This window comes from Chionomys nivalis, chromosome 1, assembly GCF_950005125.1.
Source record: "Chionomys nivalis chromosome 1, mChiNiv1.1, whole genome shotgun sequence".
Lineage (NCBI taxonomy): Eukaryota > Metazoa > Chordata > Mammalia > Rodentia > Cricetidae > Chionomys > Chionomys nivalis.
This window is the reverse complement of record NC_080086.1, coordinates 74,077,868-74,102,591: the sequence shown is the minus strand read 5'-3', so window position 1 is coordinate 74,102,591 and position 24,724 is coordinate 74,077,868. Positions and strand designations below refer to the sequence as shown.

Genomic DNA, 24,724 nt, shown 5'->3' with positions numbered 1-24,724 from the left:
AAAGTCTTGTGCTGGAGATAGATAAGAATGAATCTATAAGCCAACCAATAAAATCCTTCCCCTCCTTCTAGGTAGACAGCATAGTTTCTTTTAGTGCCATATAAACTAACAAAAATTTCTTCACATTATTTGAGGTGGACAGCATTTGTTTTTGTTGGTTTGTATGTTTGCTTGGTTGGTTGTTTTTCTTTTTTAATTGTTTTGCGGATAGGAGAGTAAAGAATAAAAGGTTTGAAATTTGCTTGAAATTTTCTAAATAGGCAATTTGAGGTATGCTCCTAAGACTATTGCATATGACAAACTCTACGATGATCCCTTCATGAGGTGATGTGGGTCTTGCACATGATTAGAGGGAGGCTTCTGCTCAGCTTTCCTCTGCAAACTGTCTCTTCGTGTGTAGGAGAAATTCTTCTGCCTCTCAATAGAAATTCCCAGGAGTCGGTCTTTCAATGGAGGTACAAGATTAGCAGCAGTACTGATGACACTGGGACTCAGTTCCCATTTTCATTACACTGATTTCCTTGGCATCTTTAGTCTGATTTATCAGGTGTAGTTACTGATATAGCTTTGAGATTGGTCAGACAGGCATAAAATGGCATTGTCCATGCCAGTATTGCACTATGCCTGGTGATTTTCTGTCTTTGGGCATAAAAAAGATCTTAGTTTTCCATCTCTCTGGCAAATCAGCCACATTAACATTCACTCAGTCGTCTACAGATGCTCAATTTTGTTTCATGGCAATGTAAGGGAAATGGGAAAGAGCGGCTCCCAGTATGCATTCTGTCAGTTAAAGTGGGGGCGAGAGAGAGCCTGGTTTAAATAACTGGTTATGTGTTTGCTGTGGACAGAGGAGATTTTCTGTGAACATCCTCACTTCTGGAAGGCACTGTGAAACAAATGCAGCAAGTTGGTAAATTCTCCTGGCAGATGAGATGACAAGATTGCCATCACTTTTCTCACTACTTCTTAAAAGGGAGAAAAAAATAAAATGAAAAACCTCATGCAAGAGAAGGAAGCAGAATATGTCAGGGCCTGTAGAACTGTGTCCAAACACTGCAGTGACCTGGGCACTTACACAACCAGAGAGTCAATGGCAAGCCTTGCCTAGCACAGTAATGACACTGAGATTTATGTAAATGACTATAGTCAGGAACCGATATTAAAGGGGAGGGGAGAAATTAAAGCTATAATAGCCTGAGGGAATGGCTATCGGAGGAGATGGTTTGGTTGAAAAGATGTTTGCTAATCAAACAGGAGTGAGTTTGGAAGTCTGGCATACATGGCTTTTGAGGCTTGCTTCACAGGATGGAATTCATGCCTAGTATTGAAAATCTGGTCCAGAGACCATGAGTAAGGATATTACAGGCCCTAAAGACAGACCTACTGTTGTTTCTCCAAACTGTCATCCTATCAAAATGCATTTTCTTCTTCTTCTTCTTTTTTTTTTTTTTTTTTTTTTTTTTTTTTTTTCGAGACAGGATTTCTCTGTAGCTTTTGGTGCCTGTCCTGGAACTAGCTCTTGTAGACCAGGCTGGCCTCGAACTCACAGAGATCCACCTGCCTCTGCCTCCCGAGTGCTGGGATTAAAGGCGTGCGCCACCACCGCCCGGCTCAAAATGCATTTTCAATATTTATGTTTATATCCATAGCTTGATGGTGCTTTCAATCTCAGCCAGAGATGTTTATTTTTGCAGTTATAGGGGTTAACCTGGAGAATAGTAATTGGTCCAACTGCTGAGAATAAATGACTGTGAATTCTAAGCCTCAGATGAGGGTATCCAAGGTTCGGGAACATCAAAGAAGAAGGGGTCAAAAGAATGTAAGAGCTGGAGGATGGGAAAACATATTCTAAAAGTTCGTCTTCTGGAAATGGCGGGGCTTTTGCACATAGGAACTCACAGCAACTGTGGCTGTCTACACAAGACCTGCACAAGATCAACCACAGAAGGCAGACGTATTCAATAATAGTAGAGCATGAAGTCTGAAAGTAGGTATGTTGGGGGGCCTGGAGGGTAGGAGTTGGAAGGATGTAGTCGTGGTATATCTAATCAAAATCTCCTTCTGTGTCTTAGAAATTTTCAAGGAATAAGTGAAAATGTTACTTTTAAAAACCTGCTTTTAGTGGTACAACTCTATAACCCACACACGGATGTGGAGACAGGAGGATCCCTATGGCTTGCTCCCCAGCTAGTCTAGCAAAGATAGTAAGCTTTGGGTTCAGTGAGAGACTTTGTCTCCAAAAATAAAGTGAAGAGTAATAGAAGAAGACAGCTGTGGCTGACTTGTGATCAATGGGCATGTGTACCAGATACAAAATCACATGCATATATATACCACACAGATATGTACACACACACACTAAAATAAAAATGTTGATATGACTCTAGGGATCTTGATTTTGTCTTCCACTCAGATGCTACTAGTTTTTGGAAAGTCACTCAGATCTGTTGCTTTGATGTTGCCTTAGATATATCAAAAAATAAATATTATCATTGTCATCATTCCTACTGCCCTCATAGGACACCTAAACAAACTATAAAATGCATAACTGATAGTGATAATTAGTATGTTTAATAAAATGTGACACCTACTAATAATAATAGCAGCTATCATCATTTTCCACAATATGGGACAAGCAGTCAACTCAGGATTTAATTTAGACATCTCAACAAATTTGAACCCTATTTTGTAGATGTATGAAATGTCTCAGAGTCTTTGTGATAGTTGCCTTTAATTGTCAACTTGAAATAACATAGAATCATGTGGTAAGAAGGTCTGAATGAGAAATAATCTATATTAGGTTTGAGATTGTCTTCATTAATTGATACAGAAAGATCCATCTCAGGGTAGGTGGCACCATCACCCAAGTAAAAAATTCTGAACATTCTAATGCAAGATAAAGCACAGAACAGGAAAGTAAACTAATCTATATGCATTTATTTCTCTCTTTTAATGACTTCAGATGTGACTAGCCGTTTAAGGTCCTGCATTGACGTCCCTTCACTCATGGACCATAACATCGAATTTAAGCCACTTAACCCTTTTCTCCCCTAAGTTGCCTCTTGTCGGAATATTTTATCACAGGAACATAAATGAAACTAGAGTAGCCTTCAAGCAAAATTTCTGAGGTGTGCCCATTAGCAACTGGCAGAAGGGAGAAACAAGTTGAAGAACCCATGATTTTAATGATCAGAAACCACACAGGCAAATGGATGAGTGCAAAATGACTTTATGTATCTGAACCAAAATCAAACACATACAGGCTGCCGTTGTAAATAGTTCTGTGCATGCACAGTCTGCTGACTCCTATTTTTCTGTTATGCAAGGGCCTCCACAAGCTAAAGAAGACATGGTAAACTATACATGATCTGGAAGTAGTTTTAAAGGATTAAGAGGGCTATTATTAGATGCACCTTTAAAATCAAGACTTTACGGGGTCAAGCCTTGATTACACACCCTGTTATTTGAGGGAGGACTTTTAACTAGAACCAAAACACCACCTTGGGCATAGAGGTAGTTTCCTGGGTCTACTATGGTCTATCTTTTGGATGTGAGCAGGCATCTTTTCTGTAAAATGCTTCTGAGCGGTTGTTTCCCCAAAGCTGTTTTCTAAGCCTCTAAGTAACATGTGCCTATTACAGAGGCTACAGAATGTACTGTACATTTCCCAGGGACACACCAGATGTCAGCTTCCCGGCTCTGGTGCTTAGTCCTGATCATAGCTTTTACAATAGAAGTCAAATGTGTATCTACTGGAGCAAAATGAGGGACTAATGAGTTTAGAATTATTTCACTTGGGCATATGAGGAAAGTATATTAAGTATCATTTTTAAAAAGTTTCAAATGCCTATGAGAGTTTCATTGAAAGAAGAAAGTGAAATTTTCAGGCTAACTTGATATTTTGGGTAACAACAAGAAATACCTTCTCAATAGAGATCTAAAGTCAATATAAAAAAAACACCTTTTAAGTTTGGACTAATTAACTGTGCATTATCAGGAACACCTCCAAAGTGTTCTTTCCCCTGAGCCTTGGCATTCTTGTGTTCCATCATTCCATACTCTATTCCCACCAGCATTGTCAGAGGGGTCTCATTCAGATCTGAGATATAGCATATCAAGTCCATATCCAGAACCCTGCAATGGCTCTCATCTCATCTTGACCAACTAAAAAATCGTCCCTTTGCAGAAAGCAGGCTCTGTTTAGTTGTGTTCTGACTTATTCTCAACTTCTCTCCATAAAACCTGTGCTCTCCTTGAGCTCTTTCTCCCTTACCCTGCCTCTGTTACTTCCATAGTAACATTAGTAACATAGTAATATTGGCATTGAATTTATTTGTTTATTCCCTCTAAATGTAAGAAAGAAAATTTTGTCTTTGTTTACCTATGTACTGGGGTGGATCTAACAGTATGGGATATCACATCTCACATTAAAAGGAGCATAAAAATTACTTCTCATTGATGGTGTTAGGGAAGCAACACTAGGATCTACATAGGACAGTGATTAAGAGAAATAAAGTAAAACAAGATATATAAGTAGCTTTCTACCTTTCATTTGATTTTTAGGAGAAATATTTTACTACTGAAATTTTAATATTGTTAACTTCTTTAGCAAATTCCACATTATTAACCAACTGGAAGAAACCTCAAATGAGCAGGCTGATACAAAGAAAATCTTGAATGGACTTGCCAAGTACAAGGTCTATGAAAGTCCTTGACTTCAGCTGTAATGTTTTCTTCATTTGCAGAGAAAATAATTAGCTGATGACCACAAATTACATTTAAACTACAAATTCTGTACTTCACTGCTTCATAGCATCCTCATGGTCTCAATGCTTTCATGGTGTGATTAGTCTGAACAGCAATTAAATAAAAGAAAATCTCTAGCAGTCTTTATGATTACGCCATTTACCCCAACTAACCCATCTGTGTGACCTAAGTAACATCACAATACATATATAAATATGAGGTTTGATATGGATCATACTGATTCTGAAGATGGCATTTTATCATATGGATAACTACATACTTAGCTTCACAAATACACCACGGCATCAGCACACGTGGGTCAACCTAATGGTTAAATTGTGAAGCACCCCAACTTCTCTTTCTTATATAAGCCAAAATTCCATATTACTTCCAAGAATTTTAAATATCTAACAATGCTCCAAAGCACTTTGATACATAACACAGGAGAGCTATAGTGAACTACAGATTTTTATCAAACCACTATCCCAGGCCCTACTATTTCCTTGCTCTGCCTTTGAAATCCCCATACATAAATAATCAAAGAAAGAATGATTAAAAATATTTTGTGTAGAGATATTATAGAAGAAAACTACTCTTTTATCTAATGTAGCTGTCTCAAGGCCAAGATACTACCTAACCATTATACTTAATTCCCAATAGTAAATTTTTATGTTTTTACTCATCTTAATTTCCAAGAGTAAAGAAAAGTATCTTTTTTATTGATTTTTATTGAGCTCTACATTTTTCTCTGCTCCCCTCCCTGCCTCTTCCCTCCCCTTCAACCCTCTCCCAAGGTCCCCATGCTCCCAATTTACTCAGGAAATCTCTTTTTCTACTACTCATGTATATTAGCAAAAGAATTTTAAGTGTGTGCTTGATGCTCATTACCTGCAGATTCCACATTTGTGAATCTATCTCTTCACCAAATCTTATTTGTAATACTATCAACAAAGTCAGTAATCTGTGTTATTCCAAGACACTAAAGTGCTTATCTCCAGCTAAATTCAAATGTAACAGGGCTCTGTCTCGGTTTTGAACACTCAACTTTGAACAATTGTCCTTTCCGTGGTGTATTTAGTGCCACATTTTATGTGATTTTTGCTAATGATTTCTCTGTTTAAAAAAGCAATCAAAAGCAGTGTTGAAAGCTTGCCAAACTTGGCAAAGGTAGTGATGAATTTAATATTCCTCAATCATGTAGTCTGAGAAAACACCCACATCGGATAAACTGTGTTCCAGTATGAGTCTGTGTTGGTGTCTATGAGTTTCAGTCTCAATAATATATGTGTAGCACAGTGTCTTTAAACAAACACATATATGGAAAGGGAGTACATATCGATCATTTAAAGAAAATATGACCAGAGACTCACAAAAATATACCCCTAACCTTGTATTTCACCCCAAAGCACTGGTTCAGCACTAATGAACTAATTATTCAGAGAGAATGCATAAACATACCTGCTGTGGATGAGGACATCGATGTGCAATGGTCACCCTGGTTTGCATATTTGTTTTTCTCATGCCTTGTGAAGATAATGAGAAAATATCTACATATCTGCCCATCACAGAGGATATATTTGGTTAAAAAATAAATGAAAACTTGGCTCATGAATTAAGGGGAAAGACCTCTTCCACAACAGGTAAGCGGTCTTGGAAAGTGAGATTGGAACCCAGAGAACACAAACTTTGTCTACATCTGAGGACTGCCTGAAGCTAGCCTCGAGCTCATAAACAAAAATATGACCATTGAATATGTATTGATTGTTGAGAGGCAAGCTAATGGAGAATTTGACTCATGGTCCTTTCTACAGTTGTCACGCCTTTAAATGACTTTAAAGAGATGGGTTTCTTTTGTGAAGTACATTCAGCAGTTTGGGAGGAGGTTACACAGTCATGTCAGATGTCAGGAAAAGCACCAACCCCACCCCCCAATCATTCTTTTCTAACCTTGTACAATAGAATTTCCTAAGTGATATAGACTTAATAATTAGATTAAAAATGAGATCTTGACATTTATTAAATACAAAGAAAATCATTTGTGTACTGACTGGATAAAGTCTTTAAAAAGAACAATTTATATCCACTGTGTATAATCTTTTTTCCTAAATTTTAAGCAATTTTTTTCAAAATGTTGAGATGGGAGAAATGACACTCCCTGTGATGACGATATAGCATTTTATCTAAAACTGTAGATTTTTTATGGCTTGTGAGTGAAAAAAAATGAATGATGGCTATAAACCTCCTCAGCCTTTCTGATAAATGGTTGTCACAAAAATGTGAAGGCTAACAAAGCAGATAAAATGGCAAAAGAGGGAATGTGTCTTGAGGATTATAGTAGGCTTTATTGCAGAACACTTGGCAAACATAACTCTCACGGTCTGTTACCTTATTTCACAAGTTAGCAAAGAATGGGAACATGTCTTTAAAAACGCACTATCCTTTCCCTCCCTACTTTAATTCTCTTATCGTTTTTCTCCATCACCTTTCAGTCTTCTGAGTTTGGGTACAGATACTCTCACCATCTCTTTCTCCCTCCCTCTCTTACTCCCTTCCTTTGTCTGTCTTTGCCTCTTTCAGTGTATGTCAAACAAGAGAATCCAATGAAGGCAGGAAAAGACAGCCATGTTTTCCAAATTTATAGCCTAAAGAAAGTAATAGTCATAAAAGGAAATATGGTTAGTCAAGTCTTGAAAGATGGTCAAGTGTCATAGTTATAGAATGGGTAAATTAAATGCACAAGAAATTCAAGTCCCCTAAGTCCAAACTTAAACTCTATGTGTTTAAGTATAATTAATATGACCTGATGAAATTTTATTGAATGTTATAGTCTTTTAAAGTTGATTTCATCAGTCAGTTCCAGAACCAGCTCTGGAGTTTGTGTTTAAGGAGTCTGGCTAATTCAGCCACTAGCTCTGTAAAGCTATCATGTGCTTTAAACGAGCCTGGTGCAGCATGTTGAAATAGTAATATCAGGGATACATCTTGTAAGGAAAATGTTATAATTAATTTCATTTACCACTTCTAAAATAAATAAAATTGGTGTTTTTATTTATGAGTATAGACATGTGCCTATTCAACTGCATGTACCATTTGTGTATACTGACTTAAGAGGGAATCTCATCATGTGAAACCGGAATTATCAGGCATTTGTGACCTATCCATTAGAGGTGCTGAGAACTGAACTCATATCCTCTATGAGCACACTAAGTACTCTGATCTACGAAGGCTACTGTCCAGGACCTCATTTGCTGTGTTTTACTCATTAGTATAGCTTTCAATTTTTAATAATAATATAAAAAAAATGGTTCTCATGATTATATTGGTCAGTATGCCCTTGGGAAAGTATTGCAGCAGCTCATCTCTCAAATTGTAATTGATACATATTTCTTCTAAACTATTCTTCTATGTATATTGTTTATTTGAAGGAAGGAAAAGCTCCATTACTAATGACATTACTTGAACAATATATTTTATTAAGGGGTTGGTTAGTTTAGAAGTCACAAACTAACATAAAACTTACAATGAAATATTATACAGCAGCTAAATTATATGGAGTAAGGTAGGGGTCTTAGAGATAGATTAACTCATATTTTGGGTGGATATAACAAGTTACAAATGATACAGCATAAGTTTAAAGCCAACTCTAATGTGTACCTTCTAGGCTTGCTGTATGGTTTATTACTTAGACAATAATGGTAAAAACTCACACATGGTTGACATAAAAACTTGGGAAAAGAAAACCAATGAAGTAGGTGATGGGAGGAGCTGTCATACAAGACTATCCTGCTTTATGCATAATAAACTCTAATTTTGTTGCTTCTATATTCACAGTACTAAGGTAAAAATACTTCCCTCCTTAACAAGTCATGACTCTCGAGTGATCCAGGTGTGAAGATGGCATCTTCAAGAGGCACAAGTGGAAAGTAGCAGGGATTCTACCAAATTATATGAAACTTATAGAAAAAAAATGCATGCCAGAAGGAACTAGAATATATCAAAACATTCAGTACTGAACTGGGCTTGTTGGGACACACTCATCCATTTATATGCAAAAAGCCTACATGATAAGAATATGCTAGAAATCAAACATTTTTGCAGATTACATTGAATAATTAAGAACAAGGAAGACATCAAACTTCCTGGGGACTCTCTAAAAGCTTCACATACCCTGATCATCAGCACAGCCTTTCTGATGTCCCGAACACCATCGTACACCAGGCGTGAGGCATCAATAAACTCGTTCTCCTCGAATGGTTGAGGGACGTTGGCACTAAGGGCTTCGATGGCAACCTCAACTTGTTCAGCAAAGCGTGGCATCACTGGATGAACAAAAGAAATGACAGCAAATGAGAAAACTTTTCTCTTGCTGTCCATCTTTCCAGTTCCTGGACAAAGTTAATTGTAGGCCTTTTGGGCCAGTTTTGAAAAGGTCTGATTTAGTTTTCTTGTGTCACTTACCTTAATAAAAGAAAGAAAACTATTACTTCTTGCAAGGTGATGGTTTGGAAAAAAAAAAAAAGAAAAAGAAAAAGAAACTTCTGACAGCCATCCATGCAAGATGGTACAAGATAGAAGATGCATATAAATTTCACATTTATGATAACCTGAGTTTCAATTTTATTAGTTCCCACTCGTGAAAATTTGCCCAAATTTTCTTAATATTTTGAAGCCTTCTTTTTGTCTATATAATAGTTGTATTCAGTGTTATAATTCACACAAAACTATCACTCTTAAACTGCCCTCAGAAAACATCAACAAACATCTAATTAATACAAGAAGTTATAAACAGAAAGTGTATAGCAGATATTTGGATGGAAATACAGGAATTAAGAAATGGATGTAGAAGGAGGAATGTTATGGAAGGACCATTTAAGTGAACAAGGAAAATGGGATTAACTCAACAGAAAGACCTGTAAGTAGAAAAGAAGATCAATAGGTTACCTATTTTTATCAATATCACCTTGGTATGAGAAAAGATGCATGTTTAAGTTCCTTAAAAGCTGATGCCTTTTCTCATGAGAACAAATTTGCACACACACACACACACACACACACACACCAGCGGAAAGTAAGTTCACTAGACTGTCTGGAATATTTCTATAGACTCGGGAAAAGAAAATGGTGCTAATTTTTTGACTCTTGAAAATCATAATTCAATTTTCTAAGCTGTTATCTCATAGCAACCCACTCCTGTGGCAGATGGAAGCCAAAAGCACAACTCACTTTATTTACAGGGACAATAAAACAGAAACATAATTTGTCTGCATCCATTTCTAGTTTTCATGCCTTGTTCATCTTTATTCCCATTTTAACCCTCTTGAATATTGTGACATTCATTTTAATCCCTGGTGTGGGAATTCTGCTCATTTTCTCTTTAGGGTCAGACTACCCCGAACTACATAATTCCTAGAAACATTCACTTGTACTAGAAAAAGTCAAATGATTTTTGGGGAAGGAATGTAGATGTCAAGGGAGGCATAAGCATTCTTATAACAATAACTATGAAAATCAAGGTTCGAACTGGGCAATTTTTCTTTCCCATGTGAATAATGAGGATTACTTCCCCGTATCACCTGAGCTTTCCATATCACCACTGAGCTGCAAATGCATGGAAAGAATTCTGGGGTCATTTAGTTTTTGCCATGACTGAAATGAATCTGAAGTGATTAGCATTCTAATTACACACATTTGGTCAATAAAAATGCATATATGTATCAGAACATCATACTATGCCCCATAAAAATGTGTAACTATCCCATGTCAACTCAACATAAAATTCTAAAAACTTTTATTTTGAAAACCCAGGTTTCTTTTATGGGTTCTTTCAGTTATCCCTTTGTGTTGAGAATGAACTTTTTTATGGGACTGAAAAATGAAGATCACTGGAATTGACCTCTTTGAGTATGAGAATATTTTGTATGAATTTGACATTTAGAAATGAGCGTTTTACTTAAATAAAATCATAACTATTTTTCTTTGGCAGAAAGTTCTGAGTTATACTAATTCCACTTTATTTGATATTTAAACTGGCATGTTTGTGGCTCTAGATGACTTTACAGATTTATATGCAGCTGTCAGTAGTACTTAGATATATAAAATTTCTCTCATTTTCAGGATGGTAAGATTGCTTAGTGGGAAAAGGCACCTCCTGCCAGACTTGGCGAGCCTTGAGTTTAATTCCCAGTACCTACATGGGAGAAGGAGAGAAGTTACTCTTGCAAGCTAGCCTATAACCTCCACATAAATGTTGCAGCATATGCATGTGCAGACATACACACAATAAATAGTATGTAATTTTAAAAGTTCATTGCTCTCTCATATATCTGATATAAAGAATCAGAGCTGTTACATGTAAGTAAAAAACATTCTACAAATTGACATAAAACTGATCAGCAAATTCACAGAAAATAATTCCATATGACTGATAAATACAGCCACATGTTTGACATCAATAACTTAAAATAGCAATAAAATATAATTTCATATACATAAGAATCAACAAGGAATTTGAAGCACGATCATTCTATGAAAATGTGGCCAGGGAAAACACATCTATTGTAGTTGTGATTGAAAATAACAATGCATCTTCTTGACCACCACTACCATGCAATATGGTAAATGACTCTTCACTTCCAAGTGAAGAGCTAGGGCATAACAAAATATCAGTTTCTGTAGAGATGATGACTAGGCAAGCTGATCAGTCTTCACCTTGGAGTCATAAGCAATCTCTTTGGATCTCTGTCAAGAGTTTAGAAGAAGAACTTATACAATAACTGAAAATGAAAAGAATTGTTTTTACAGGCTCTTTTTAGTATGTCACGCCTCAGACTTATTCTGATATACACAACCAGACTTATTCTGATGTGAAGAAGAACAACTGTGAGGCACTTGCTCTAGGTCCATGGGTACTGGATCTGTGTGGCATAAACAGACCCAGACGTGCAAACTAAGAGACAACTGATGCATTAAAGTCCTGAAGTTAAAGCTTGTGTGGGCAATGCAAACTTAAACAAGATAATCACTTGTGAGATAATAGAAACATGCACATAGGAGTAGAGCACATCATTTAAGCATGCATGTATTTCCGTGTGTTATACACGCTCTGAAAGACTATATACTGTCTTAAATACAGTGTTTCCCTTAAAGGGGGAGGAAATTGTATCTGGTATATTAACCTTTGCTCTTGAATTTTTGGATCTTTTTATATTTCAAGTATTAAAGTATCTATTCAACTATGTTCATAGCAGCATTGTTTGTAATAGCCAAAACCTGGAAACAACCTAGATGCCCTTCAATGGAGGAATGGATGAAGAAAGTGTGGAATATATACATATTAGAGTACTACTCAGCGGTAAAAAACAATGACTTCTCGAATTTTGCGTGCAAATGGATGGAAATAGAAAACACTATCCTGAGTGAGGTATCCCAGACCCAAAAAGAGGAACATGGGATGTACTCGCTCATAATCGGTTTCTAGCCATAAATAAAGGACATTGAGCATATAATTTGTGATCCTAGAGAAGCTAAATAAGAAAGTGAACCCAAAGAAAATCATATAGTCATCCGCCTGGAGAGGGGAAGTAGACAAGATTGCAGGGCAAAAACTGGGAACTTGCGGGTGAGGTGGCAAGGGGCAAAGGGGAAATGGGATGAGAAACATGAGAAGGGGAGGATGGGAGGAGCTCGGGGGATTAGGATGGTTGGGATATAGGAAGGGAGGATACGGGAGCAGCAAAGTATATATCCTAACTAAGAGAACCATCTTAGGGTTGGCAAGAAACTTGACTCTAGAGGGGTTAGCAGGTGTCCAGGGAGATGTCCCCAGCTGGTACCTTGGGCAACTAAGGAGAGGGAACCTGAAATGACCCTATCCTATACTGATGAATATCTTGCTTATCACCTTAGAACCTTCATCTGGCGATGGATCGAGGTAGAGACAGAGTCTCAGTTTGGAGCAACGGTCTGAGCTCTTAAGGTCCAAATGAGGAGCAGAAGGAGGGAGAACATGAGCAAGGAAACCAGGACCACGAGGGATGCACCCACCCACTATGACAGTGGAACTGATTTATTGTGAGCCCACCAAGGCCAGCTGGTCTGGGTCTGAATAAGCATGGGTTGAAACTGGACTCTCTGAGCATGGCGGACAATGAAGGCTGATGAGAAGCCAAGGACAATGGCACTAGGTTTTAAAGGAGTTAAAAGTTAACTGTGATTGGTATGTATAATAAAAATTGTTTAAAAATAAAAAATATATAAAAAACTAAAAGAGTTTTTCTATAAGTCATATACTTCTTTGTAGAATAAGGCTCTGAAAAAAATAGAATTCTATTTTATGAACCACAGCACAATGTAAAGTAGTCTGATCAATTGCATTAAAGTAGGAAGTCACTGAGAAATTGTGAATAAACCATCGTGTAGCTTTCTATGTTAAATATTGGCTAGATGATTAAGCTAGGTAGTGCCTACCACTTAGAGCCCAACCTCCATGAATACATTGTTATCTTCACAAATACTTTTTTGTAAGTCTTTTAGTAGCAGGAAAACATGTGCCCTTTTTGGTTTGTGCAAAGTAATCCTTAAGAAATAATGTAAGCAAGAAAATAAAGTGATAGTAAGACTTCAGATCCAAGGAAGACAGAGAAAAAGATAATGTGAAAGAGCTACTTTGTAAAAATTATTTCTTTTATATTTTGAGATTTTATCATTTCTCACTACCCTTTCCTCACTTAAAACCCTTCCATCTACCCATCCCTGCTCTCTTACAAATTTATGGCCTCTTTTTCACTTTTCATTAATTGTTATGCATGCTCACGAGCGCTCGCGCGCACACACACACACACACATATCTATTCCTAAATACATAAGTGAAACCATAAAACATCAGAGTCTACATTCATAAAGTCTCACTAAACTTGTAAGGAGCTCATGATACCTAAACTTGGACTGAGCAGAACAACAAACATGTGAAAGTGCACAGAGGAAAAAAATTCAAATCCTCAACCCTACACAAAGAACTATAGGCAACTAAGAAATGCTGAGAGTGAGAGAGAAACAGTTTTCCCCAGGGAAGAGCTCCTGAACTGGCTATCTAACACTGAATAGTGTTCTCTGTAAACATCCATATAAAGTAGCCTTATAAAGGCACTACTTTAAATGAGGGACACTCCTTAGGAAGCTGTTTGGCTTGGGCCAGCATAACATAAGAAATCCCTCTGTGAGACTTTGCAGGTAGAACCCTGGAGTGAATGACCATGTTGCTGGTTGTGGTATCATCAAAGAAGGCAGAAATAGGTGCTTTTGAGAAAATCAGTTTACCAAGATGCAAATGGTCAGGGAGAGAGCAATAACTGCTTCCTTTGTGCTCCAGTTCTAAGTGTATTCCCAGGGCCAGGCCACGTGCTATGCATTTCCCAACACAACTCAGCTCTTTCCACTGCTATTCCTTCCTGGTTTGTCTCCCTCTTGCTTTACTTATAGTCCTAAATCAGGAAGGCAAAGGTTTAATGAAACAAGACTGTTTTAGGAGGCCACTTGTTTGTTCCCAGCTGCTCAGCCCTGAAATAACCACACAGAAACTGTATTAATTAAATCACTGCTTGACCAATAGCTTAAGCCTATTTCTGGCTAACTCTTACATCTTAAACTAGCCCATCTCCATTAATCTGTGTATCGTCACGAGGCTATGGCTTACCAGGTAAAGTTCCAGCATCTGTCTCTGGCAGGGCTATGTGGTTTCTCCCTGACTCTGCCCTCTTTCTCCCAGCATTTACTTTAGCATCCTCCCCCCCAACTCCTACCCCCATACTTGCCTAGCTCTGTTCTTCCCTGTTCTGCTATAGGCTCAAAGCAATTTCTTTATTAATCAATAGTATTCACAGCATACAGAGGAAAATCCCACATCACCTTCCCTTTTCTGTTTAAACAAAAAGAAAGGTTTTAATTTTAACATAGTAAAATTATATATAACAAAACAGTTACATCACAAAACCCATGATGGTTGGACTTGAGGTTCTCAGTTTCACTATGAATTCTTCCAACATCCTGATAATGTCTAAAAGATGTCCTTTCCTCAAAATATTGAGATAGGAAAAAATCAGATACAGGCCTCACTTCTTCCTAATTAGGACAAGGCTTAACACCGCCTTTGTAATTCTCACTTCATATATCAACAGAGTTGCTGATGTAGGTTTATATAATTAGAAGCTTTTTTCTTTCTGAATTGCACTCAAAATATAGGTGTTTTTGCACCACTATGCAATTATTTAGCAGCATGCTGAACTGTTCTTAATAGCTTATACCCTAAAAGGGTGATCAAAGTTAGAAGCGAACTTACATTATAACTATACTTTTGCATGCATGTTGCATACTGGGCTGCAAAATGATGACCTTCTAAGAGGAATGAAATTGAAGTTAATATTGCATATAAAAATCAAGGTTATACTATTTGAGTGCCGATTGAGATCTAAACCGTGGGTGAAGATTTGGAAATGAATTTCCCCAAGAGGCTCCTGAGGTGAAGATTCAGAGCACAGGGTGATTCCGTTTACAGGAATGGCAAGCTGTGTTACAGTGCAAATGAGACTGCTGACAGCCATGTGGGAAAAGAACAAGGTTAACTGGATGCTAGGGATAAAGAAGCACAGCCAGATGGCCCAGTGTTTCTGAGGAAGTAAGCAAATCATTGCTTCGGCCTTAGAGTTTCTGGTGATCCCCAATAATGCTAATGTAGCTAAGCATCTGATGTCTGAATACTATTGACTTCCTTTTCTGGTTTAGTCACATGGTCTAGCCCTACACAAATTCAAATGTTGTAATTCAACTGAGTTATGTCTGTTGCCAAACAGGACATGGTGGCAGGGGTTGGGGGAGTCATGCTGATGATGTGGCCATGAGAATTTATTTTCTCAAATGGAAAGACATACTCTTCCTTCTCCATGGTTAGGTGAATGCCTCCTCAACTTTCCATCTCCAATTGGTACACTGAAAAGAGATTGGTCCCTAGTGTTTCTATATGTCCATTAGTTTGCCTGAATCCTCTCCACATTCATTTTCATCTTAAGCTCTGTCATACTTTTGAATACTGGAGAACCTACTCAATCAGGAACAAAGGAAAGAGAACCATAAGCAAAGGGCAGAGGAAAGAATTCATTTGTCCTTGAGTATCTCCAAGACAAAACAGGGAGTCTTATGTTTCCCATTCATTTGTGATGCTATTATGCTGTATTGATTCAGAATCTCATCAAAGATTTTCAGGGCCATTAGACAATTTAGTATTGGTTGCCCTGGTTGAGTGTGAGACCCTTTCAGAAAGCTGAGCTTGTAGTCCTTTTATAATTAAGCTTCCTTGGGAGAAGGTTCATCAATGACAAGGAAAAACAATCCCAATTCTGCCTTTGATTAATTCACTAAGGCCAAACAGGCAAATCTCTTAACAGAAGGGTCATCTATGATGGTGGTGGTGTCAGACCACACACTGAGAGTGCTTTTATTAGCCAAATTTTAGTATAAAATATAGAGAAACTGGACAAACACACTCTAGAAAAACATCCAGTTTGCTAAATTTTAATGTGAAGCCTAGGAAATAACATTTGCATGAACCTAGAAAACAATGGATCAGAACCAGGATGTAATTGTGGTTCTTTCTACTGCATAATATAATATAATCTCTGAAAACAGACACTAACCATCTTCATGGATGGAAAAAGCTAACACATTAGGCATTACTAGAGTAAAAGAGATTGCAAATAATTAATCTGAAGAGACTACTTGGAGCCATTGAGTGTTCCTTCCAACATAGAACTGTTTGATAGCATGCACAGAGATAAAGCATCCATTCTCCAAAAGAGTTTCCATTAGATATTGTCAAGGGAAAATTCAATTATCCATAATTATATACTAGGAGAGCTAAAAACATTAAACGTGTAACTTTGCCTGAAGGAACGTGTGACTGGCTTTCCCAGGATTTATCTTTGAAGGTTCTGCACATCTGTGAAGCATTTGGTAAGGAGATGATTTGAATCTGAAGTTCAGAGTCATCACCTGTGCAGAAGTATGAACCCAAATCAAAGCTGTGGCCTGTCGATAAATATCCTCAGCTCCAGTTAAAAGTAGTCAAAAATGCATGCAAGCTGGTTACTCCCTGTAAAAATCTTCACAACCTTTTATCACTAGAGGGATTTCAATGGAAGCTTCAACTTCAGCCTACAAAGATATTTTTAAAATTATGAGTTTAGGATTCTTTTAGGAATGTTGTCACTGGAGTTCCACCTATCACTGATTACAATCAGCCAAAATGACTATAAGCCTTCTTTGTGAATACTGTTTCATTTCTACAAGTACTTATTGATCCATGAGCTCCATTGATTATAGATGCCCCTTCCTTGTAATGGAGTGCCAAAATGCTTCAAAATCTAAGTTCTTCCAGGCTTTACACCTTTGACTACTAGGTGTGATTCTGCACACTCTAATCAGTTATGCGTTTATGATGGTCAGCTATGTAGATTTTCCTATGATTCAGTATAGCATTAATCTCTACACCAAAGGTAACTGATTTTTCCTAATATAATATTCAGAATTTTCTCCCTTTGACATATACATTATGACTTTTGCATTACATGAAAGTTTATTTTTTTTCTGCAGTCTGCCTGTCTTCTTCTACTGAAGACCACATTCACAATCACCTTAAGTCAATCTTAGCCTTTCCTTACTTTACTATATAGCTTTGCTAATTTTTCATTCCCTTCTGACCACAAAACACCTGGCTCTGTTTTGAGTTCATGTATCTTTTTCCTTCTGGAAATCATTACACACATAGGGCCCTTGTGCCTGAAACTAAATATGGTGCTACATAATACATGTTATTGGATTTTTCCATACATCCTATCATAACTCAATCATGTTACTCATCAATGTGTCCCCCACCCAAATGACTTTAGCAATATGATTATGTGGTGAAGCAGGATTTAAGATGGCCCGGTTCCCAACTTCCCCTTGCAATATTAATGTCTCTATGTCTCAAATTGGGAATATGGGCTAGAACTACTAACAACAATGTAACCAGCAAAATATAACAAAGGAGCTCAGACAGAACTTCTGAAACAAAGGTAAACAAAGAAATGAATTTCTGCCTTACTCCCCTTTCTTACCCATTAGAGTTGTTACTCTAAATAAAGGTAGTTGCTGTCTGGTGAGCTGTCCTGACTGTGTTGATTTTTGTCAACTGATGTAAGATAGAGTTATCTGGAAGAGGAACCTCAATTGAGAAATGTCCTCATCAGATTGTCTATAGGCAGGTCTGTAGGGCATTTTCTTGATTGTTAATTAATAGATGAGGGCCCAACCCATTCGGAATAGAGTTATTTTGGGCAGGAAGTCCTTGGTAGTATAAGAAAGCAGACTGTGCAAACCAATAGGAGTGAGTCAGTAAGTATTATTTTCTCATGGCTTCTGCTTCAGTTTCTGACTCCATATTCCTGCCCAGGCTTCCTTCTATGATATACTGTGATGTGGAAGTGTAAGATAAAGTAAATCCTTTACTCTCCAAATTGCTTTTGATCATGATGTTTTATCACAAAAGAAACCCTAAGACATGAGCCAATAAGGATCAGTCTACAATGGCAAAATACTCAGAGAAGTCCGTGGTTAACAGGGGCAAAGGAGTGATGACCCAAGGGAAACAAATTAGGGTCTTCCCATGTCATATGCATGTATCTTGTAGTTGCCAGTTCATAAACTGACACAATAGTGGTGACACCTTGACTTTAGACTCAGGAGACATTCTAGAGGGCTGAAAAAGCTACTGCAAATCCCCAATTTCAAGATACTATGATAACATCATTAGAGCACAAAGTTGATAACTTTGGGGTGATACATTTCACATAAACAGCCACTCAGTATTATATGCTTTGCCCAAAGGAAAACTATTAGTAAATAGCAGTAAACAGGACACACCACAACTTTGGTTAATTGTGGCAGCTACACATAATCTAAATTCAGGAATGTATTTATCTATTCCAGGCAGTTTTTCCTAATTAAAATGGATATTTGATTCTGACAAACCTGGATTTTCATTGATGCTGGAATAATAGAAGGTGCTCAGCAGTTGAGAACTTCCTATTTCCAGCACCCATGTCAGATAGCTCACAATCACCTGTAACTTCAGCTCCAAGGTATTTTTGATGCCCTCTTCTTGCCTTTGTGGACATATGCATACATGTGGAATACACACACATGCACACACACACACACACACATGCACACATGCATACATGGAGAGACCATATATAAAAATAAAATAAATCTTTTTTAACAACTGGGATAATGATAGCTATCTTTCTGAGTTTGTGTCAAGTTGAAAAATATGTTCAAAGGAAGACAGGAACATGGTGGGGACACACCTACAGTCTAAGCTATTTAGGTAACTGAAAGAAGGACCAGTTGAGCCTAGGAGTTTAAGACCAGCTTGGAAAATAATGTCAAAACTAATGGGTATAGGCCAGCCATTGAGGCACTTGTCAAAACTAAGATGTATGTGAGGTGGTTTTCATGAACTTGGCACAGAAAAAATTCATAGTGAATAGTTCTCAGAGTTGTCTTTCCACTATAATCCTGCATTTGTCTACTCAACCACATGCCTTTTGATTTTGCTGAATGAAGGCTTATACAAGAAACACCCACTGTGTAGTACTTGAGGGTCAATCTGCAAGGATTTACCACCAAAAAAGCTGCCTTGGTGAATGATAATGACAAGAACTGTAATGAGCACACCAGTGAATGAAGAATTTGAAACCTGGAAGCTCACATAATTTATCTTGCCAAGTAAGCTGTCTCGCTTATGCCCCTCTCTTTTCTCTCAGGCAAGTGTCATCCTGCGGATACCCCCTTTTAATAAGGAATTTCCTATAAGTCTACCTCCAACTTCACACAACCTTTCCCTCTTACCTATCCTTCTTATCTTGATTGCCAAGGACCATACAAAATATTAAGTTTGGTCCTGGACTTTTAGAGTCATGAGAGAAAGAATGTTTCAGTATTTACTTTTGAAAAAAGATGATGGCTTACAAAACACCAAAAGGAGATTCAGTTTCTTCTGATCAAATGAAATAATGTGTCTAAGAAAACCTCCCCATTAGATCTGAGACTGTAATAAAGCTATTTCCCTCCTATCTCCAATTTATAGTGTTTCAAATACATACTATGTTGTAACTGCTGGAATTTAATTTTTGACTATTTTAAGATGTTTTTTAAATGTGGTAGAGACATTGTAGAAATACAACTGAAGTGCTTTGCCTAAACTTTCCTGCTAAGTATGGCACGTACCTTTAATCCTAGTAACTCTAGAGGAAGAGGTAGCTGAATCTCTGAGTTCAAAGCCAGCCTTGTCTGTATAGGAGAGTTCCAGGCAAGCCAAGGCTACCCAGTGAGAACTTTCTCAAAATGAAAAATAAATAAACACTTAAATTCATAAATAAAAAAAATAACAGAATGCCTCTGTTAATACTAATGGCGTTCTTGGTGTGACTATGGAACTATGGAATGACCTATCTCTCTCTCTCTCTCTCTCTCTCTCTCTCTCTCTCTCTCTCTCTCTCTGTATCTGTGTGTCTCATTTTCTCTGTGTCTCTCTGGAAGACTCCTAATATCAGATTTCAGGAACATGGTAAAAGTGACCCGGTTGAGTTTATTCCTTATTCCTTCATGAATACTCATCAACTATTTCTACCTCTCCAGATAACCAAAATCACCAGTCAAGCCAGTCTTACTTCCATCCTGTCCTCCTTGGGATTTCTTTCATCAGTGTCTGTCATCTGCTCTCTCAGTGGGAGTTCCTAAAGGCTGCCATTTTCATACATTCATGTTTAGAAAATTATAATGTACATTTCAAACATCAAAACTAAATCCGAGTTCCAGAAGGCCATACATAACCCATGAGCTGGATTGTTTGATAAAAGATGAAAAAGGACTGCCTAGAAGAAGGAAACCACACACAAAAAAAGTAATTCTAAATTCCATTCACGATGACTACCCTGAGAGAATCGGGGCGCATCCATCTGCTCTTGTCTAGACACAAATTCCTTTCCCCAAGGAAAGAAACTGCTTGCTTGGAAGGTTTTCGTATAGTTTAAAATAAGCATTTCAAAAATAATCACAAATGGTTTATAACTCCAGGAGGAAGGATGGCACATTTAATTCTGAACCTTGAGGAAGGAATAAAGAGTTGAATGCGAAGCCTTATTTAGCTTACACTGTTTGTCAAAGCCTAGCTTGATAAACATAGTTTAATTTGGCATCTGTGAAGTTTAAATACTTAGATTGCATTAAGATGCAGCGAAACACTTGCTGAGAATTTCTTACACATGATTTTAAAGATTCTGATTTTGATCATTAAATAGGTAATTTTAAAAGAAAAGATAAAAATTTCTCATAGGAAGTATCACATTACTATGGTTTTCATTTATATCAATAAACAATTTTGAGATTCAGCTCCCATCAAACCTAAAGGAAATGAACAGATGGATTTAAATCTCAAGGGGTTAAAATTTGATTAAAATCAATACATGCACACAAGTAGAAAGATGTGCAGAGGACAGAGAGAAAACAGGAAAAAACAAGTATATACTTTATGATAGAGATAAACAAATGGGTACATGGAGCTGCCAGGCATTATAAAGGAGCCAAATAAGTGACTGATGCTAGTTATCAATATAGGGAAAAGCAGAAGTAGAATTGGATGATGTGGTTAGCGGGTTAGAACTTCACAGGCAAGGAGAACAACAGCAACATCAAAATTAAGTGAAACAGAAAGGGAAACCAGACAGGCATGTTATTTGAGCATAACAAATAGCATTTCCCTGGCTCCTCTGCACATGAACTATCTCAGGCCCTGCAGGTACATTTACAGCTTCCCAGCTTTCCTAATCAAAACTATTTCCCAAGGTCTCCAACAACACAGTGAGTCCCAATGAGTGGCTGGCAACATGATTTCCTTCCTCTCTCTTCCAAATACCTGTTACTGTAGTAGTGACTTCCCTCTTAAGGGAGTATGGCTGTTGTGAAATATCACTGTCTCGGTTTATGAATAAATACATCCTGGCCACCAAATCCTGTGTTTGACAACATTCTTAAGCCCCTCTCCTACTCCATGGCCTCCACCACCAACCTTGGTCATGGGTCCCTTTGAAGTGGTGAAAACAGCATGAGCTGCAACTCCAGAGCTCTGAGTCTACACTGTGGTCCATGCAGATCTAGAGATTAGCACCTTGCCTTTGGGTGTTTCTTTAGTTCCTAAGTACCAGTAAAGTGCTCACAGTCAGCTCTGAATAAATAGCACAGGAATGTACAACTGTGTGTGCCTTCCTGGTCCACATTAACCTATCTCCATGCCCATGTCCAGGACCTTGTTATGAGGTATATTTGTGTATTGTATTGTACTTTTCCTTCTAAGTTATATTGTCTTGGGTAGCTCTTCTACCTCTGTGCTGGTTGTTTATGAATCAGCAGAATTTAGAGTTAATGACCAAGCCAGAATAGAGAGAAATGTTTGCATGTTTTGGCAGTTAGGTATTTCTAGGCAAAAATTATCTGTAACCTGGCTCAAAGAATAACTTGATAGCATTCTCCCCAGATACCTCTATAACCTGGACAGAGGTATAGGACTCTATTTTTCCAAGAGATACACATTTAAAAATACTACAAAAGGGAAGCTGAATGCTAAGCTAGAGAGTTCTACCAGGAAGAGTCTTAATAATCTTCTTACCTGGAGGGAATTTGTGGAACTGAAGGTCAAAGATTTTACCCCTTCCTAAGGAGAGAAGGAGGCTTCTGTAAACAGACCACTATGAAAGCTCTTGGCTTAACAATTACAGAGTTTCTCACCTACAGTATAGAATTTCTTTCTAAAGACAGAAGTCACCTATTTTGAGGGCTCTGTCCTGAAAGAGAGAATGGAACGCTGGGAGCCAGTGGTACCATAAATAAGGTTGCTCTCTGCATTAGAGATCCCGCATTCCAAGACTAGAGAGGTGGCAAAATAGTTTTTTTTTTAATTTATTAAAGATTTCTGCCTCCTCCCCACCACCACCTCCCATTTCCCTCCCCCAATCAAGTCCCCCTCCTTCGTCAGCCCTAAGAGCAATCAGGGTTCCCTGCCCTGTGGGAAGTTCAAAGACCATCCACCTCCATCCAGGTCTAGTAAGAGGAGTATCCAAACTGCCTAGGCTCCCACAAAGCCAGTACGTGCAATAGGATCAAAAACCCATTGCCATTGTTCTTGAGTTCTCAGTAGTCCTCATTGTCCGCTATGTTCAGCGAGTCTGGTTTTATCCCATGCTTTTTCTGACCCAGGCCAGCTGGCCTTGGTGAGTTCCCGATAGAACATCCCCATTGTCTCAGTGTGTGGGTGCCCCCCTCGCGGTCCTGAGTTCCTTGCTCGTGCTCTCTCTCCTTCTGCTCCTGATTTGGACCTTGAGATTTCAGTCCGGTGCTCCAATGTGGGTCTTTGTATCTGTCTCCTTTCATCGCCTGATGAAGGTTACTGTTCAGGAGGATGCCTATATGTTTTTCTTTGAGTTCACCTTCTTATTTAGCTTCTCTAGGATCACGAATTCTAGGCTCAAATGGTTAAAAAACATTTATTATTCTTGCAGGGGATCCAGAATCAGTTCACTGCACCCGTAGATGGCTTATAACCATCTGTATCTTTCATCCCAGTGGATCTGATACTTTTGGCCTCTGAAAGTTTCTACATACACACAGCACATATACATACACTCAAACAAATACACATACATATAAAATTAATTAGTATGTATACAATATGAATCCAATATTTCTCTTTAAGATAATGTAATACTTATAAATTTTTCAGATTAAAAAACAACAGACCACTGAGATGGCTTAGCAAGTCATTGCCACCAAACCAGACAACTCAATCCTGTACTCCAGTCTAATTTCCTCTTACAATGATAAACATTATGACCAAAAGCAACTTAAGGATAAAGGAATTTTTTTTTACCTTCCATTTTATATAGTTCATCATCGAGGTAATCCAAGGCAACAGCTCAAGTTGAAACCATGGAAGAATATCTCTTACTGACTTGCTTCTCCTAGCTTGTTCAGCTAGCTTTTTTATATACCCCTTGCTCGCTCACCTGCCCACGAATAGTACCGTGGGTTGAACCCTTTAACATCAACCACCTATTAAGAAAATACCCTCACAATTATGCCCACAGGCCAAAGTGATGGAAGCAATTGCTCAATTAACATTACATCTTCCCAGGCATGTCTAGGTTTGTGTCAGGCTGACAGAAACCGTTATACCCCAGGAGACACATGATGGAAAGAAAGAATCAACTCCTGCAAGTAGACCTCTGACCTACATCAATGTGCTGTAATTTATGCATTCTTGTGTACATATGTTCACAAAATATCCTTTTCAATGCCAAAAACACCCATCAATCAAATATCTGCAGTATGTACAACTTAAGAGTATCTGTTATAAAGAAATGGTACCAACACAAACCTCACAATGCCCCCTTAAGGATTATCAAGTGATTGAACTTTCTTTTTACTTCTGTATTTCTGACTTCTCACCATCACAAATACTAAGGCTACCTTCATGTAACACATTTACTTCACATCACCAGCGTTTTGACCTTTCAGGAGGGAATAAAATGCTTTACACCAATAGTAAGGGTTACGTTAAAATGCATTTAAAATGTATTAGGTTGTCTAGACTGAGCAGTCTCAGTCATAAAAGCTTCTGTTGAAATCCATTACTTTCATAACCTAATTTCAAGGTCACCTATGGAGAATTGACTTATACTTTAATGGTCTTCCCTAGAATTTCTGCCTTTTCTATAAGCTACCCCTGCCAACTTATTCTGAAATTGACTTGTTTTTGTGCTTTCTTCTGCTGAAAATCCAGCTATAGGGATAAGACAAGTCACCCAATACAATACAATCATAAAACATAATCCCA

General features: G+C 37.8%; 1 protein-coding gene across 4 annotated transcripts in view; it reads right to left on the bottom strand.

Annotated features, from left to right (window-relative positions):
- Positions 1 to 24,724, bottom strand: part of Ctnna2 (catenin alpha 2) — a 1,144,480-nt gene that overhangs the window by 65,067 nt on the left and 1,054,689 nt on the right. For all 4 annotated transcript variants that reach the window (XM_057766952.1, XM_057766959.1, XM_057766967.1 and 1 more), the window contains one exon: positions 8,914 to 9,065. In XM_057766952.1, coding sequence (XP_057622935.1) covers positions 8,914 to 9,065 — 152 coding nt within the window. The remainder of the gene's footprint in view (positions 1 to 8,913; positions 9,066 to 24,724) is intronic.